Below are 18,986 nucleotides of genomic sequence, written 5' to 3'. Positions count from 1 at the left end.
TTCCGTCGATCCCTATTCCGGTGATTACGGCATGCCTTTACCTGCAGCTATAGCCGTTTTCTATCAGTGATGTCACTGTTTCCATGTATGGTCATGTCAAAATTCGACAAACTTGTAGACTTTACATTTGTTGATTTGCAACATGTCAGCCATGATATTTCAGAAAATGGAAATACAAATGCAGAGACTACAGATGGAAAGTGTGTATTATAGTGGCAGGTTACTTAAGAAATAAAGTACGAGTTTTCGTGAATGTTGCAGAATAACCTCGGAGGTCGAGAAATGTTGTTTTGAAATATAAAAGCCGAGGCAATAAAATACATTATACTGCGCTAAAATACATAACATTGCGAAATGATTGAAAACAAAAACCATTTATTTTGTTTTATAACCCCTTAAATTCATTTCAATTGAAATACGCAATGACAAAGAGCGACAAATGTCAGAAAATTGGATATAAACATCAATATGACAACTTATATATTTACATCCACCCAGTAAATTCAAAATTTTCAATATGATAAAAGTAATAAAATAACATACACTGTATATTTTGGACTACCTAATTACTAAAAATGATATATTGATTATTCTATTTAGCACATTACACAAGACATGTACTTCAACCAAAATGATACCAAGTAAGCCCGCTTTAAAATAAACATTATACGTGTACATGTAATATACGGATAAGTCATTTAAGATTTACATGTGTATTTGACACTAAATAATACTTCTTGCGCTAGTATTCAAGAAAATCGTATACATTTCACGATTTTTGGGGTTTCCCTTTAATGTTTTATCTATTTGTATAATTATGTATCAGTCAGGTTGCATCGTTTTTGAAAGGGGGGGGGGGGGGGCAGACTCATCCAAAAAATTTGACAAGCCCAAAAAAAAATGTATTTTCAATTTAACATAGTCCCAAAAAAGTGTGGGGGGGGGGGGGGGCAACTCCAAAATGATTAAATTTTTTATATGTAAATTTAAGAAAACTATTTGCTGCGAGAAAAAGTGGGAGACCAGGCCCCCTGCCCCCCCCCCCCCCCCCCCCCCCCCCCCCGCTGCTACGTGCCTGTGTGTTTTTTGTCCGTATATTGTTGAAGGATAAGGAATTTTATTTAAAATTTTTATTCCTTGTGTGAACCAAGAATTAATCATATTTTAAATATTTTTTAAATAAAAATTATTACAATTGCTAGTTCCTCTAAAATCGATCGTATTTTCACATGCTACATACACCTATACATACCAGAGTATTAGAAACAATTGTATGTGCAGTGCTGCGGTTGTCAAGGACTTATGCTAAAGCTATAGTCTAAAGTTTACGCCTCCATTTACGCCGCTTTATGAAATGCAAAATACGCCCAACTAAGTTTCGGTGTTAGTCCTTGGACTAGACTAAAGTTAGGCCCAGAATTTAGGCCTCTTTATGAAACGAGCCCCTGATCAGCAAGATGATCTTTCGACTATATAGTGAAGCGCCATTTGCTAATTCCATAAAGACACGCATATCAAAATGAATGATCGATACTTAGAATACTTAGTAAAGACCTTAATTGTTTTGATGAAAAGATTGAAACAACGCAAAATATATCTGAATTGTGTTGATGAAAAGATTGATACAAGGAATTAATTTGTTAATACTGCCTATAGACAGTTTGTTTTGACAGTATCCACGAACTCTTAAATTTATTTGTTGTGCATGTCCATTGAACAGTAATTGCTGGTCTCAATATAGATTGGGAAAAAAAACTCTGTATAATCACTTTGCCAGTGCATACAATGTATTTATTTTCCAAAGAATAAAATGTGCAGCCCATGTTTATAAAAAACGTATGGATACTTTAATTGCAGAATTTTGAAATTAAAATGAAATTATGACTGATTATAGCGTTCTTATAGATATGTATTCATTTTGCTTTATTTAATGTACTACATGTATATTGATAGTGTAAGATATACATGTAATTTTACTCTGTTCATGTATTTATTTAAACAATGAAATGCTTCCTTTGGTGATTCATTCGGGATATGAAGGTAAAAACATTGCAGAAAAATTACAAAACCGCGTTAGCGGGTTATGTAAATTTTTTCTACGATGATGGCTATACCTTCATAACCCGCATGAATCATCAAAGAAAGTATTTTATTGTTTATATTAACATCTTTCTTTTAGCTAATTGATAAATTGATTATGAAAAGTTAGTAAAATTCACTAAATTACTGTTAATGCATAAGGACATTAGCTAAAAGAACCAGCCAAATCGTCTCCCGAGAGACTTTGAGTCTGATATCGTCATAATTATTTCGTGCAATCCGTGATTTTTCCTAGCTAGGTCGCTGTAGGTTTGGGCCAATCGATAAACAGGGCGTGTCGAAATCTGTCCTGTCAGTTTCAGCCGCTGTAGATTTCGACCAATCGATAAACGGGGCGTGTAGATTTCATTCTGGCTGTTACTATAGAGCTATGAATTAACTACATGTATAAGTTCCATGTATAAGTTTCCGTAAAACCCCTGTCACATCGGAGCTGCGAACTTACGGTGATCCCGCTGCATTCTTAAATAATGTGTAACGGGATATGAGAAATAATGACGGACCAGAACGGGATTCGAACCCCGGCCCCCTGAATTTCTAGTCAGATGCTCTACCAACTAAGCTATCTGGCACCGGTATTCGAACCGGTCTGACCGTCACATTCCTCCCCCTTTAAATGATCTTCGCCCTCGAAGATCACCCCAGGCTCTTCCCCTGACAGAAGTTAACCTGTCAGTTCCAAGGGTTGGTCACTGCACTAAATGTAACCGGATGGGAGAAATAATGACAGACCAGACCAGGATTTGAACCCGGGTCCCCTGAATCTCTAGTCAGGTGGTCTACCAACTGAGCTATCTGGCGCCGGCATTCGAACCAGTCTGACCGTCACAAATGTAAACGCCAATGTAAATGCAGTAGAGTCTCATACAGCGTCGTAACAAGGCAAAGGCATCTTCGTCCGTCGTAGTGGGGTCGCCTATAACATTTTGGAAGGCCATGCGACGGTGCGCACTGTGATCATGCACAAAGTACGCGCCGTTGCTCTGCGGAGTGAGGTCGCCGTGACAGCGCCGTAAGGTCTCCTAAAGCGCCACGAGCGCTCTGTTGGCGCGCTCAAAGAACGCAGCTAATCGCAGTGTAGACGCAGTGATAAGTCAGTTGCTCTTGCACAAGGACCTCTCGGAGTCATTAGGGATCTAACTGCGTGTTTATCGCGCTCTCACTGCGCGTCCACATGCAGCGTTTGAACAAGTTGTTTTTCATTTGGCTGCGTTCACATAACGACCCGAAAGAGCTGTTGCTGCGTTCATCGCGCTTTCTTGACGATTCTTCTGCGTTTATTAACGTTTGTACCGCGCTTACACGGCGTTTCTAGTGCGTTGTCATCAAAAACACGAAAACTCGAACAATTGCTGTTGTACAATAGCACGCGATGTAGTAATTATCTTGATGAGGAAGTGGATGACTATGTAAATAGTAGCATTTGTTATACTTTCATGTTAAATACTGAAATCTGATTGGTTAAGACGCAGTTAATAATATTTACTATTACCCTCAGCGTTAGCAACGCACTTGGCAACGGGTAACATTAAAAAATGTTACATGCGCGAAAATTATGCGCGTACGGTTCGCTGTAGAATTCACGTTATTCCTATATAAAAGCAGTAAAATTTTCTTAAAAATTTAAAAAAAGACATTCAGTATAACAAAATAAATAGTGCCTGTTTGGGAGGATAACAGTTGAAATTGACACCCCTCGAAAACCATTGTCAACCTCCGCTTCGCGTCGGTTGACAATGGTTTTCTCGGGGTGTCAATTTCAACTGTTACCCTCCCAAACAGGCACTATTTTTATATTGCTAATATTCTAGGACCTATCAAAGGATATAGATGGAATTCATGCCATTTGGTTCTGATGTTTTTACATTATTTCTTTGTTTTATAACAACAAATAACGTATCTTTTGTGTAGACCTGACTACTAATAGTTTTGTCCTTCACAAACTACTGTATACAGGGAAATATTCGCTCCGTTTTATTTTCGCCCCTTTCGCCCTCATTGTCAGGGGGGCGAATCTAAGCCTGGGCAAACTTTATATTACAGATTAAATCTCTGTTAACATAACTGCATCTGGGCAAAATCGAGACTGGGCGAAACCGTTTGCAAGTGCAAAAGGGCGAAATTGGTGTTTCAGTATCAAATTGTAATGGCAAAAAAATTTAATAATTTTTAACTACTTAACTTTGTGCCATTTTTTCACGAGTTCTTTTGTTATTGTTTATTTAGTCATATCAAAATATGATCTAATAATAAATAACAATAGTTAAAGTAATAGCAGAGTTTTATCACAATTCTTATAGATATTTTATTGAGTAATATGAAAAATATGAGCTAATAAAGAATTAAACTACTAAAATAATTAATAGCAAAGTTTTTCGCGATTTTTATATATTTTATTAAGTACTATAAAAATATGAGCTAATAAACAATTCAAAGTCAAAGTAATAGCAAGATCAAACAAGAGAACCTATTATTATATAATCTATTGTATATTGATAGAGACCCCTTCAATGCTCCGGTCAAAGGGAAAGTTGCTTTTAACACACATGGATTAGAATCATCATAGGGTTTGTTATTACTTCTTTTCTTTTCTTCTACAAACAGTTAAGCCTCTACGTGTATCTATTTATTAGCCTTACACACAAATTCAGAATTACATTAACCTCCCCAGGAAGATAAGACTAACATGTAACTATTTTTAATATTTTTTCTTAATTGTATTTGCTACCTTCGATCAAATTGGCATCAATTCGATTTGGAAACATCACAACAGCCTTATTTAGACATCTTTGAATCGGTACAGCAATAAACATAAGAATTGTTGTATCTATACTACTATATTAAATTAAATAATAGAGTCGAATTTTTGGGCCTTAATACCGAGAAATCGGAAGGGTACTGTCTCTTGTTTTATATATTTTAAACATCATTGGTACTTGAAGATTACCAATATATCTTTATTTTTTCTCAATTAAGCTTTCCCAATTAATAATCAACGAAAATTCCTTTAAAAATTCCGGAAATTATCTGGATTTTTTGGATTTTACAATCTTGCACATGCACATTACATTCAAGCTAAATCACGGGAGGCTCTTTAGTTTTTGTTTCCACAATATCACATTTGCATGGATAAACTCAGAAACGAAATTACAAGTACGTGTAAATTTTCATTGAAAATTATTTCTTATATTCTGTTCATCAAAGTAATACGGGAGATAACTCTAACTCAGCGTATTTAATATGAAATATCCCGAGAGTTCCGAATGTCAACATGGTGTGTAAATTCAAAGCGATTAAAACGTTGGTGAAAAAGTGTTGAATTCTTCATTAAAATGAATTAAATTTTAAAATGAAAATTTGACTGTTATTTTCAATACAGCCTCATTAATTTTCTCCAAAATTGTTTCGGAGCGATTCTGCATTGTTTTATGCTACATTACGGGTATATGGGAGGCATATTAACTGTGGTGAAGGCCTGTCCTGAGACACAATTGGATTATTCTAACTTAGCAAAGTGTAGTGAAATTAATAGCATTATTGTAGTTTTAAAGCTTGGTCATGTAAATGTCAACAATACGGTGTGTCGATGTATCTATTTCGTAAATGTCCAATATCATATTTAATGTCAACCCGTGCACGCACGGGTCAAAATCTGGTTATTAATAAAATTTATCTTTACATTCATGTCTAATTTTTACCTTAAACCAATTCAGTGTATTGAGCCATTTACTTAAATAAATTACATTTAGATTTAGATATCTGTTATTTACATTATCTTAGTTCCACCGTCTTCAAACTTTATCAGCAATCAAACTACTGGAAACTTATGTTTCGCAATATTAACTGTTGTTCTTCTGCTTAGTGGAATGGTTCATCTTCTATTTCATATTAAACACATATTTCGTATTTATAATTGATTTATTCAAAAACAATATGACAAAAAAAAAAAAACTTCAATCATAAAATTGTTGCTTTTCTAAAAAACAGTTTAAAAAAATATTATTAGATAATACAAAATTCTAAAGTTAAACAAGAAAAGCATTATTTGACAAACTAATATGTTTGGCAAAAACCGCCTGATATAATCTGCATAGTTAATAATAATTACTTTTTGATAAGCAATACCAAGAAAAACAAATCATTATCATATCAAGTTATTATTAGTTCTACATGCATTTACATTCATAAGCAAAATGAATGCTTCACTCCTGGAAGTTTCTAATCAAAGTACATGTGTACATTTTTTTTACTCTTTGAAGTATTTTAACCACTATTCCTTAGAGACGTTAAATGTTAATTTTCATTGCAGCAGATCTGATTTTTTGAAATACATGAACGTACAATTGACGGTAAAAACAAAATATAGGGATTGCATGAATAGTTTATACACACAGTCAAAATATAAAAGGATTGCAGGGGCAAATTTGTATTTGAATCATATGAAACAAACTCATAAATTACTAGATACCCATACAGTGCCTTAATTATACAGTACGCGTGAAAGATCACAAAAATTATAATGATTGCAGTGGAAACTGCGTTCCTCCTCCTCTCTGTGTGGATTGTAAGAGACGGAGAGCTGTGTATGCTTTTTAATTTTTAATTTCTTCACGTGCAAAGATATCAAGATAGAACATACAATCACAATTTCAATTGCAACTCGCAATTGACCATTTTAACATAAATATCACTGATGTCGTATATGTTATACATAACAACTGCAAATAAACTGATTATGAACACTACTTACAGTGAAGTCAGAGATATCGTATTTAATGTTAAATGTTGTCTATTTTATAGGGATAAATTGTGATGAAATATCTGATAGTAGACAGTAACACCACGTGAAAGGATGAATTCACATACAACGCTTAAAAACATGGCAAACGACTTTACAATTGCAACCAAATTAGTGAAATAAAAAAAGTAAAAGCAATTACTGAAAGTAAATCTGCTAATGCGAAGTATCTGATGACAGCAAAAGTCGGTGTGTGTAGTTTGGGTTGGTGAAGGATTTTTGTCCATCGTAACGAGGTTGCCGGGTATGCAAAAGGACGCAGTTACAAAGAAAGCTCACACAATGGTTAGTTCTGTTGTCGTGGTAACGTACGCAATCCAGAAGGTAATTAAAGTGTCCCGACACTATTGTTCGATTCAAAGTGATAGACTCTTCTTCACCAACAATCATAGTTGTCATTTGCAAATCGACATCCATGCTAGACGACATTATAATACAATCAAAGTTACTTTTGTATATTTTTGCTAGTTACCTTCCCCTGATTGTCTCAATAAGTTGTTTTATCTGAAAATTACATAACATTTAAAAAAGAAAATGTTTGCTTACACAAAGATTTCGATTGTTGATAAATTGTTGAACTTGGTTCACAATTTACATGTATTTTCAAGAGTAAAACACAACAAAATACTTAAGGAATGAATTCAATATTTTTTAGTTTTATACGATATAAAAAGGTTTTGGGCAGTTTACGCTTTAGAAACCGCGAAGCGGTTCATAAATCAAAGTACTGAGAGTACTGAAAGACGGGATCTTGAGAGTTTGAATTTGTAATTGTCCTTGATTTCCTCGAATATGCTTCCAAAAATTATGAATTTGAATTAGTTGTTTCAATCTATGTTAATTCGGCTTTTTGCAATTGTTTGATACTGTGTCTAAATTTTACTCAATCCCGGCCTTCATAATTGTAGAAAAAATTGACACAACGGTATCTATGTAAAATTATTTTTTTTATAAATTTCTACTAACCGGGAAAATCAAAACAACTATATCAAGGAAGATAATTTTAATCATTAGATTTATTCAATTTTGTGATCCAAGAGAAAATCCACAAGTCGGACGATATCCGTTACACAAGGTTTATGAAAACCCCGAAAACTGCTGAATTAACAAACAAAGTGAACATTAATTATTTTGAATACCGATAACAAACACAGGCACCTGACGTAAGAAATATTTTTTTAACAATAAGATTCCAAGTATTCTAACAATAAATAGGTTTGTCACGGTCGCCATATTGATTTTTTAGACCGACTTATCTAACACGATTTTCTTCCAGCGAATAATGCAAAATTAATAGGTAAAAACAAATCCGATATCGCCACTTACTACTTTTTTGTGTAAACTCGTTCATCACTTATACGAATTACGATACAACCGTTCCTTTCACTAAAAATCATACTCCGAAATAAGAGACATATATAACCGAGATTGGCAACTCCGCCATTGGCATGTAAATGTTACGGGACCAACCTTACTTTGAGAACTACAAGTGCAACAGCAATCTTGTACAAGTCATTAAATTTGAACATGATAGTGAACATGAACCTGTGAATATGTTTAAGCATGTTTAATTTATGAAACATTTACAAAAACTCTTTATTTAGCTTTTAAATTACTTTTTAAAACTTATTGACTTTTCTCTAAGCAATGGTAATGGTAATGCATTTCTTTAATCATGTAATGGTAATGTAATGCATTACTTTAAGAAATTTCAGTAAATTTTAATGGTAATTTAATGCCCTAATTCATGATGTAATTATAATGTAATGCATTACTTTACAATGTAATTCACCCCAAGCCTGATTCCAACTAAGCCGGGCAACATGAACATTAACATTTAACTTGATTCTTTAATCGATAAGATTGTATATATTATTTGATGTATTGATCACCCAAAAAGTATAATCTATATAGATTTTGCTTGCGATACATTGTTCAAATTTTAAATTCAGTTTAATTAACTAACGAGCCAGTGAACGAGAAGGCAAATTCAGATTTGTTTTTATTTTCTATATACAAAATTCCTTTAGAGACGAACAGCAGTCATACCGCGAGTAGACTGGAACCCAATGAAACACCTGTTTAATTTGTAAGACATCTGTGTATTATCCGTCCTGATTTTAACTTCGACTTGCGCATGAATCGAAGTTTGGTAGTATTCAGGTGAAAGATTGTCAAAATAATTTCCACAACTTTTTCAAAAATAGCGCATTGCGTTTGGGAACTTTACTTTCGATTCAACCTTCAACCTCAGTTCATGTGTTCTACGCGTACCTTTCGGTTTGAGACTTCGGCTGACAGTAAACTAATAGACGGGGTCACGTGACCCCGTCTAAAAACAATATATATATATATATATATATATATATATATATATATATATATATATATATATATATATATATATATATATATAGTTTGTATACAATGTTACTAACAATTTTACGCTTTAAAGCTTTCTTTTAATTTGCATCATAGTATCCAAATTTATGAGGTTGGGTGACACTTTCCCCACAAAAGAGGAGTGAACTTAGGAATACTTTAGATTATTTAAAATCAATGTCTGGTCAGTTGGCAGTTTAAAGGGACATGGTCACGATTTTGGGATTGACAATGCTTAAGGAATGCATTTTTAATGATCAAATGGAATTTGAGAGGCAGTCGTTGAGTTATAAGCAAGGTACAGCGCTCATTATTCTTTGTCATGTAAACAAGGCTCGTGCCCTGTTTTTGTTTACATAGGTTCAATATACCATTAGAAAACTTTTTAAGCGGATTTGACTAGGCTCCTATTCATTTTAAGCATAAATAAACAGTTCCTAACGTTTAACATATTCATTTCAGGTCTAAAACTGGAATTTTCACTTCAACATTTAAAATGTAAACAAAAGCTTTGTTTACATAGCAAAGTATTATAATCCCAGTATTTGCTTATAACTCAACAAATGAGTCAAATTTTGGTTGCATATTTAAAACGCCTTACTGATGCATTGTTAACATAAAAACCATAAAAATAATTTTTGACCAAAATCGTGACCATGCCCCTTTAATGTAACCGTTGGAAGTGAAGTATGTTTTCTCCTGTCGAAAATAGCGACAATTTATGAATGAATTGCATTTAAATGGCAAGAGGCAATCCTCCCATTTTGAATGGTTGACATTTACTGATTATATAATCATCGTCTGTCATCTTAAAATGATGTAATGTTCTCTAGTATAGATGCTTCTCACCACCATGAGAATACAATCGGTAATAACCCCCCCCCCCCCCCAAAAAAACAAAAAAAACAAACCAAAAATCAAAAACAAAAAACAAAACAAAAACTTAAAAAACCAAATGATAACTGTCCCTTATTTTCGGTTACGCATCAACTAAAAAGACTACTGTTAAAAATATACTACAAATGTCTGAAATACGCCATTACTCCCTCACAAAGGCAATCTCGTTTTATTGTTATTAGCTTAATTTTTATGCTCATAAACCAATGATGAAATAATTAGTTTAAAATGTTTATTTTTCATTATGTTTTAGCTCAATTTTGAAGGTGCTGCTTTCATAGCAAATTAAAGCGTCAGTCCATCACTGTTTCTTGGTGCTTTCCGATCTACATATTTTTGGCTTTTCAAAACACTATTGTGTATTGCTTGACTTGAGAGGTTAAAGTCTGCATCGTCACAACTAAACTTTTCTTCACTGTATAATATTCACTGTTTACAAAAACACGAACAAATATTTCGTATCCTCTGTTTCTTGAAGATAAAACCATACTGACAGTGTGTCATTGTTTTCAAACTGAAAAAAAAAAATAGATAATGAATAAAGGACACGGTATTCTGTCAGATAACAGGCGGATAACGTTTACCTCTTTATGCATGTTTAAAAAGCTGCATTCAATTATAATATTTTGATTTTTTCAGGTGCAGATTGCATTTAGTTTATCTAGAACGGCTCTATTTCATGTTTACTATTTCCACACATCATATTAATAGTTTTTTTTTTATATTTGGTGTATATTCATTAATCCGTCAGAGTCTTAGATATTCTTGATATACAATGTTGTGAATGTGTACGCCTGAATGTATGTTTATGAAGAAATAACTAAAATTGTTTTCTGTAATTTTGAAAGGTGAGATACAGCAGATGATATTTTTAGCAATGTGAAAAAGATATCATTACATTTGGTACAAAAATAGCTTTAATTGTATACAAGGTATAATTATTCCTTTCAGAAATTGCCAATCTTTTAAATGTATCGTGTTTAGAAATAAATTTAACTAATTTTACCATCCCAGCCACAATCATTTGAATATGTTTTAGGTTTTTTGTACGTCAGATAATTAACATACATCTGAAGCAACTGAACTGTACACTAGTGTGTATCGCAGAACTGTTACAAAGAATATAAAACATCGTCTTAGTAAGACTTTAAACTTAATTTTGTGATGACTAATTGAGGGTTACCAACATTTTTGTAAGCTGACTGAGGTTTCTATTCCCAAGGTATATGCCTGCGTCGGGCTGCTTTATTTACCATTAAAAAAAAACCCTAATGTTTGACTAACATTTGTCAATTAAAACGGGAAATACATAAGTTGTCTAAATAGATTTCGAATAACCCTCGTATATAATGTATTAAATTGATACTTACAAGTACCAAGTATGAAACAAACTACGGTGTATAAGCAGGTGACCATTCAGGTATGAAAATTGCAATCTCAGGTAAGTGAAGAATAAAAACTAGTAGACTAATTTTTCTCGAACAATTAGACGTCTTTCCACCTTATTTTTTTATGTTTTGTTTCAATATAATTAATAAAACACTTTCTCTGCGTTACTTTTTAAAAAAAATCTCAAAAACTTACATATGCAATTTTTTTTTTGCTTGACCTTGACCTTTGACCATTATGTCATATTGACTGGTAAAGGTTAACATTTCAATTTAAGGTGGTTTGAAGGCCCTCCGATGTAAGATTAAAAAGTTGTAGGGTTTTTTTTAACAAAATTAAGAAACTTTCAGGGGCGATAACTGCTAGAAGGGGGCCTCGGGTCCTTTCGGTATGAATAACTTGAAGAACTCTTTAAGTGTACTGAAGACATTGGTAAAAGTTAGAAGTCTCTACCTCTAACAGTCTATGAGAAGTAGCGATAACAATCATTTTGTTCAATAGTGGCAATAACTCTATAATTGTTAAAAGGTAGGGGCTGAAGGGTTATATTTTAAAATGTCTGAGGTGTCTGAAGACGTCATACTACATCCATGAAAAGGTTTTTCTGTACCACCCTTAACAAAAAAGATCTAGAAACTCATTAATTAACGGATTTCCAAATGATCCTGGCTTTTTACCTTCATGTTATTTCGTTCGGCCAAGGTAGACAAAAAGTTTGAAGTGATTTTATAGACACTTAAATAACTACTAGAAGGGGGCCTCAGGTCCTTTCGGTATAACTAGTTTGAAGAAGCCTCTCAGTGTAATAAAGACATTGGTAAAAGCTTCAAGTCTTTATCTCGTATGCTTTCAGAGGAGTAGAGATAACAAGCATTTCGTATAATAAGGACAATATCTCTGTAAATATTTATAGGTAGGGGCCAAGAAGCTATATTTTGAAATGTCTTAAGATGTCCTACTACATCCATGAAAAGGTTTTTATCTACCACCCTAAACATAAGAGATCTTGAAACTCATTAATTAACAGATTTTCGGTATGAATAACTTGAAGAACTCTTTAAGTGTACTGAAGACATTGGTAAAAGTTAGAAGTCTCTACCTCTAACAGTCTATGAGAAGTAGCGAGAACAATCATTTTGTTCAATAGTGGCAATAACTCTATAATTGTTAAAAGGTAGGGGCTGAAGGGTTATATTTTAAAATGTCTGAGGTGTCTGAAGACGTCATACTACATCCATGAAAGGGTTTTTCTGTACCACCCTTAACAAAAAAGATCTAGAAACTCATTAATTAACGGATTTCCAAATGATCCTGGCTTTTTACCTTTATGTTATTTTGTTCGGCCAAGGTAGACAAAAAGTTTGGAGTGATTTTATAGACACTTAAATAACTACTAGAAGGGGGCCTCAGGTCCTTTCGGTATAACTAGTTTGAAGAAGCCTCTCAGTGTAATAAAGACATTGGTAAAAGCTTCAAGTCTTTATCTCGTATGCTTTCAGAGGAGTAGAGATAACAAGCATTTCGTATAATAAGGACAATATCTCTGTAAATATTTATAGGTAGGGGCCAAGAAGCTATATTTTGAAATGTCTTAAGATGTCCTACTACATTCATGAAAAGGTTTTTATCTACCACCCTAAACATAAGAGATCTTGAAACTCATTAATTAACAGATTTTCAAATGACATTGACCTTTAACCTTTATGTTACTTTGTTTGGCCAAGAAGCCGCTTCTATCCCAAGTAATCTGAAGTCTCTATGATGAATAATAAAAAAAGGTTAGAAGTGATTTTATGGAAATTCAAATACTTTCAGGGGTAATAACTACTAGATGGGGGTCTCAGATTCTTTCGGTATGAATAGATTGAAGAACCCTCTAAGTATACAAAATACATTGGTACAAGTTCCAAGTCTCTATCTTTTATGGTTTCAGAGAAGTAGCAATAACAAGCTTTTCGTTCACAAGGGCAATAACTTTGTAAGTTCTCGGAGTTTCAAGCAAAGGGTCATTTGGTACCATAACTTTTAATGGTCAATAACATAAAGAAAAAATTGTTTTAATATCAAAGATGTCCCTGGAAAAAAAAGAGAAGAAAAAAAATAATTTTAAAAAATAAGAAATACAACAGGTCTTTCATCTGAAGGTAGAAAGACCTAGATATTGACAAAGCGGAAAAAAACCTTAGTTTGATAGAATTGACATTTTTAACCTTTGATAAAACAGTGAATTAACTGGTTTTCGTTAGGAAAGTTTACATTCAATTTGATAATTATCGGGATATTGTGAATGGCCTTTTGGAGCAGTCATTACCACGGCGATTGCAGCAATTTTTAACGCCCTGGAACGTAACCGGTCGCAGCAGGTTCTTTTGGATTCTCAAGAAGTTATCAATGTAAATTTTCAAACCATTTGTTAAAACAATCATACACAAGTGATTGTACATGATCCCGATATATTTCGAATTTCCTGCATATTTTTATTTCATTTAACATTGATACTACATGATGGCCTCGTCAATCTTAAAATTTCAACAACAAAAATCAATAAGAACACAAGGCAATTTTCGTCATGCAATGCAATTTAATAAAATGTATAAGATATAATGTTTGGGTTGAAGTAGTTGTCAAACACATAATGTTTGTCTATCATGCATCTAGCTACATATATTTTAACGTACAGTCTTTCGCTCTTCCTTTTGGAATGATTTCACCGTAAGATTTAAAGACCTATGAATCTTGTCTATTTTAACTTATAAAATTTGGTGTACTCATCTATTAAGAATTAATTGAAAAAAAATACAAATTTATACAGTAAGTGTGAAAAAGGTGTGCATTATAAACTCTATTTTATTAAAAAATAATATTTTGTACAAATTTCTTCAGGTTTTTGACCATTGATGACAATTTGGCTTAAATGTTGATATTAACGATACCATACTCTTTTGATTAACTCTGAAATTTTAAAAAGATGTAGACGGCATTTCATGCCTCATGTACAAAAATTAGGAAAGCGCTTGTGTAAAGGTTCTGAAATGTCAATAAAATACATATATCTCAACACAGCAGCAAACATGTTCAGCAAAGCAAGCACTCTAAAGGCCAATATTTTCTAGAAGACATAAATGTTGCATAGAAAAGGTATCGACATTTTACTTTTAATCCATACAATTGTCTAAGTGAAACATAAGTAAATATAATATCGGACATTAACATTTTCGTTTGCAATATTTAAGATTTGTTAGCAGAAACAGAATGTACGGATTGTAGGAAAAGGTGATAATGCTTAGAAGAATATAACTGTTTCCCATATGCTCTAAAAAAAGGTCCAGTCTCCTTATTAATGTCAATATAAAAAAAACAGTAATAGGAATACGACACACAACGAAACCAAACAGCATAACTGTAGCTATTAAATTCATCTTCGTATCAATTTGTCGTCTGGTAGAATAATAATGACGACTGCTAGTAAATACAGGACTTGGATTATCGTTTGCAATATTTAAGATTTGTTAGCAGAAACAGAATGTACGGATTGTAGGAAAAGGTGATAATGCTTAGAAGAATATAACTGTTTCCCATATGCTCTAAAAAAAGGTCCAGTCTCCTTATTAATGTCAATATAAAAAAAACAGTAATAGGAATACGACACACAACGAAACCAAACAGCATAACTGTAGCTATTAAATTCATCTTCGTATCAATTTGTCGTCTGGTAGAATAATAATGACGACTGCTAGTAAATACAGGACTTGGATTATCGATACACTATCCTTTATAGCCGAATAAAGGATAGAATCATTATAAAAACTGGATATAAGATATCCAAAAATCACCGCAAATACAAAGCTTAAGATCCATAATGTAAGCGACCCGAGGGAGACTAATGTGACGGTTAAATATCGTCTGCTGTCAAAGGGATGGACTACAAGCAGATATCTAACAGCACACAGTAACAAGATTTGGCATGGTGAATTGTGTTGAACTGTGAATAAAATAAATCTATACAACATAATAAATATATTTTTCTGAGTTAATAAAATTGATATGGCATTTGTAAAATGTTCTAACAAAACTGTTATTAATCCAAAGAAATCTGACACGGCTAGGCATTTGATAGCAACAAATGTCGGGGTCTTAAGTTTTGATCGGTAGGAGATGATGACAATGGTAACGATATTTCCAATGACTCCCAAAACAGCAATGACTGCACTAATGATATTGAAAATATCCACTTCAGTAGGAAACTTGAATCGGAAGTCAACAGAATATTCATTCATCAAGAATTCGGGATCATGTGTGACATTATCATAGTTATAAGAAAGATTGTATGAAGTGGTGTTCATGGCCCTGTTTATTTCTACACTGTTCTGCTGCGTTATATTAGAAATGACGTTGATCTGTTATCCAACGGTGAATTGATGACCAAATCAAGAACTCAATGCACTAGAGTCTAGAGAAAATGAAATAAAAAGGTTACCCCCAAATATTTTTGGAACACGATATAAAAACATAGATAGATAGATAGATAGATAGATAGATAGATAGATAGATAGATCAATTATTTAGATATACTTACATATGAGAATATGCTAGTAGTCGTATTATGGTGTACTTACTTGTTAAGGTCTCCCGCAACCACAGTTTATTTTGTGGTAAAGAGCATGTTTTAATGGCTCCCTCCTTTTAAGTTCATACATCAGCACATATATAAGGCATCTGATATACATGCATCATTTGCAAACTTTAAAACATGTCTCTCATACAACAATTGATAGAGGTGTGATTGTAGAAAGTGAGAAACTTATACGGGTTTTAAGGTTAGATTTTTTCCGGACGATGTTGAAGTGATGAGATACATAGCATTATTGTTTAAGATAACTAGTACTTTCTCCTTCCCTTATATAAACGTATAATAAACATTGTTACTACAACGTAGTAGCTAAAAATTCTGGTTCACATTCAAAATAACAATCATAAAAAAAATCCATTTCATATTTTTTATGCGTGTTGCACACGAAATGCCAACAATTCTCCCCTTTCCTCATTTATGTTAATATTCTTTATCCTTTCCTCAATTGTTCTCATTCAGATTAACTATCTTTCACAAATTTAATTTAAGCAGCCTGGGTGGTCCACAAATTTACATTCCGATCTTCCTTAAACCTCAAGATATAATTTCCTAAGCTTTATACTATTGTTTATTTGGTAAAAAAGGATTCCTTATATTTAGGCTTTAAAATATCTTTTTACAATGTTGTTCTTTCAAAGAAGATAAATATAGTCTAAAAATTCCACCCAACCTTCATATTGAGCAAAAAGTAAAGTAATTTCAGTTAGTAGAGTTAACTTAGACTCAGCACTATATTCATGTTGAACAAATAAATTTAATAGTTATAGTTACGTAATAATAGGAGTTCATGAGATCATAATAAATTACAGAAAATGGATTACATTTAGCTGTGCTTTAATATTCTTGTTAGCGTTTGTTTGTTTGTTTGTTTTTTTTGATATGCGGGTTCAATTAAATTAAGTGCATTGCCAAATTTCAAACATGTACATTCAGAAATGCGCCAAATCAAATCATTGCTGACCTGTTGAAAAATCGTTTTCCGCCAAATATCGTACTCGCTAAATATAATACGTTCACTCTATTCGATAAAGATATTCTGGTATATGCATGCCTAGGATCATGTTCTTCACCTGAATGTGAATACGCATGAATCTTAAAAATATAAAGAAAGCAAATGAACCAAGTCTGCTGTTCTGATGAGAGAATAGATTATATATTTCTAGTAGTTTTGATTTTGATACCTAATATTTACGGTAAAACGAGGAAAAAACCGAGACAATGCGATGGGGAAAATATTCTCAATAATAGTCATATCTCAGACTTAATTATACTGACTGTAAACAATATCTGAATGAATACAGCTTCATAAAAAAACCCCACTTAAACAAATAATATAACAACTTTGTACAACAAATTTATTCTTTTTAAACAGTTTTTGCTAGAATGTTAACCTTTGTCTTTTGAACATGCAGATAGTTTTGACAACCTTTAACACTCACTTGCAGAAAAAACATGTCATATGTATTTACCACTTAAAACGTCCTTTTGTGTCTCAAATGCTAGAATTACATTTTCCTTAATAACATGGCAATTAGTAATGCATTGTGTTTCAGTTAAGCTAATATACACTAATATACAAAAGTGTTACCGTCAAAGACAAAACCGTATTATTCAAGAAATTCATGATGAAAGTAAGCATATTCAACTCGGGCATACATAACTAAAAAGCTCGTTTCAAAGTACCGTCGATTTTCACACTTGGCGAGAGTCAAAGTCTTTGTCAGCAGCTCGCTGGACTCAGTCAATCGTTCGCTTTGCCAGCATCGAAGACATGCCGCTGCCACAACAACACATGTGGATGAAACAGTGCAGATCGAAAAAAACAACTATACTTTCCTTATATATACTAATGTTTGAAAATATTCTTTTGTTTGGAATGCCTTTGTTCAAATATGTGTGGGAGAGAGAGAGAGAGAGAGAGAGAGAGAGAGAGAGAGAGAGAGAGAGAGAGAGAGAGAGAGACTTAGCTGGCTAAGTGAAATAGGGCTTCATCAGGCCCCGCCGTCACCAACTTTTCTAAAGTCAATTGGAAAATGAGGAGAGTTATTTTTTTTTTTAATTTTGGTGAAAGTGGAGCCAAACATTCAATAAGATCTTTCACTTTTTTCCTTTAATAGCACGCTAAATAGTTTATATCGTTAATAATAGTTGCAGTCGATTGTGCTAATAAATATGCACTATTTAGAATCTTTCTGGGTCTATCCCTTAACTCCATTCAGGTCAGTGAACTGAATAATTACTTGTGTGTAAGCTATGCTGCAACATTTTCGTTGATGACAAATTTTGACTATAAAACCTTGTCCAATCAGATAGTAGTACGCGGAGTTAAGACATTTACCGCTCGTGACTTGAATGCGAGAGAAAAGTAAGATATATAGAGAGTAGGAAAGTAAATGTATCGAGACGAATTACGATTTGTTAGGACGAATTGGGACGAATTACGATTTGTTCGGACGAATTAGTTATTTGTTCGGACGAATTATGATTTGTTCAGACGAATCTATTTGCTCGAAAAAATTAGTATTTGTTCGACAAATTGGGTTTTTGTTCGGACGAGGTAGGATTTGTTCGGACGAATTAGGATTTGTTTGGACATATAAGTTATTTGTTCGGACGAATTAGCTATTTGTTCGGACGAATAAGGATTTGTTCGGACAAATAAGTTATTTGTTCGGACGAATAAGATATTTGGTCTGAATAAGTTAATCATTTTAACAGTAAGAGAGAGAGAGAGAGAGAGAGAGAGAGAGAGAGAGAGAGAGAGAGAAAAAGAGAGAGAGAGAGAGAGAG

At 33.1% G+C, this 18,986-nt stretch overlaps 1 protein-coding gene across 1 annotated transcript; it reads right to left on the bottom strand.

Moving 5' to 3' along the window:
- Positions 1–14,152: 14,152 nt before the first annotated feature.
- LOC128161351 (type-1 angiotensin II receptor A-like) lies at positions 14,153–16,285 on the bottom strand. The gene is made up of 3 exons (XM_052824628.1): positions 16,183–16,285; positions 15,281–16,016; positions 14,153–15,028 (listed from the first exon to the last, which is right to left on the bottom strand). Exons 2-3 carry the CDS (start codon positions 15,907–15,909, stop codon positions 14,773–14,775), a joined length of 885 nt encoding a protein of 294 aa, XP_052680588.1. The 5' UTR covers positions 15,910–16,016; positions 16,183–16,285; the 3' UTR covers positions 14,153–14,772.
- Between the last annotated feature and the right edge of the window lie 2,701 nt (positions 16,286–18,986).

The sequence above is a fragment of the Crassostrea angulata genome, chromosome 8, assembly GCF_025612915.1.
Source record: "Crassostrea angulata isolate pt1a10 chromosome 8, ASM2561291v2, whole genome shotgun sequence".
Lineage (NCBI taxonomy): Eukaryota > Metazoa > Mollusca > Bivalvia > Ostreida > Ostreidae > Magallana > Magallana angulata.
Note: the sequence above shows the minus strand (reverse complement) of the source record. Positions and strands in the feature narration are given on the sequence as shown.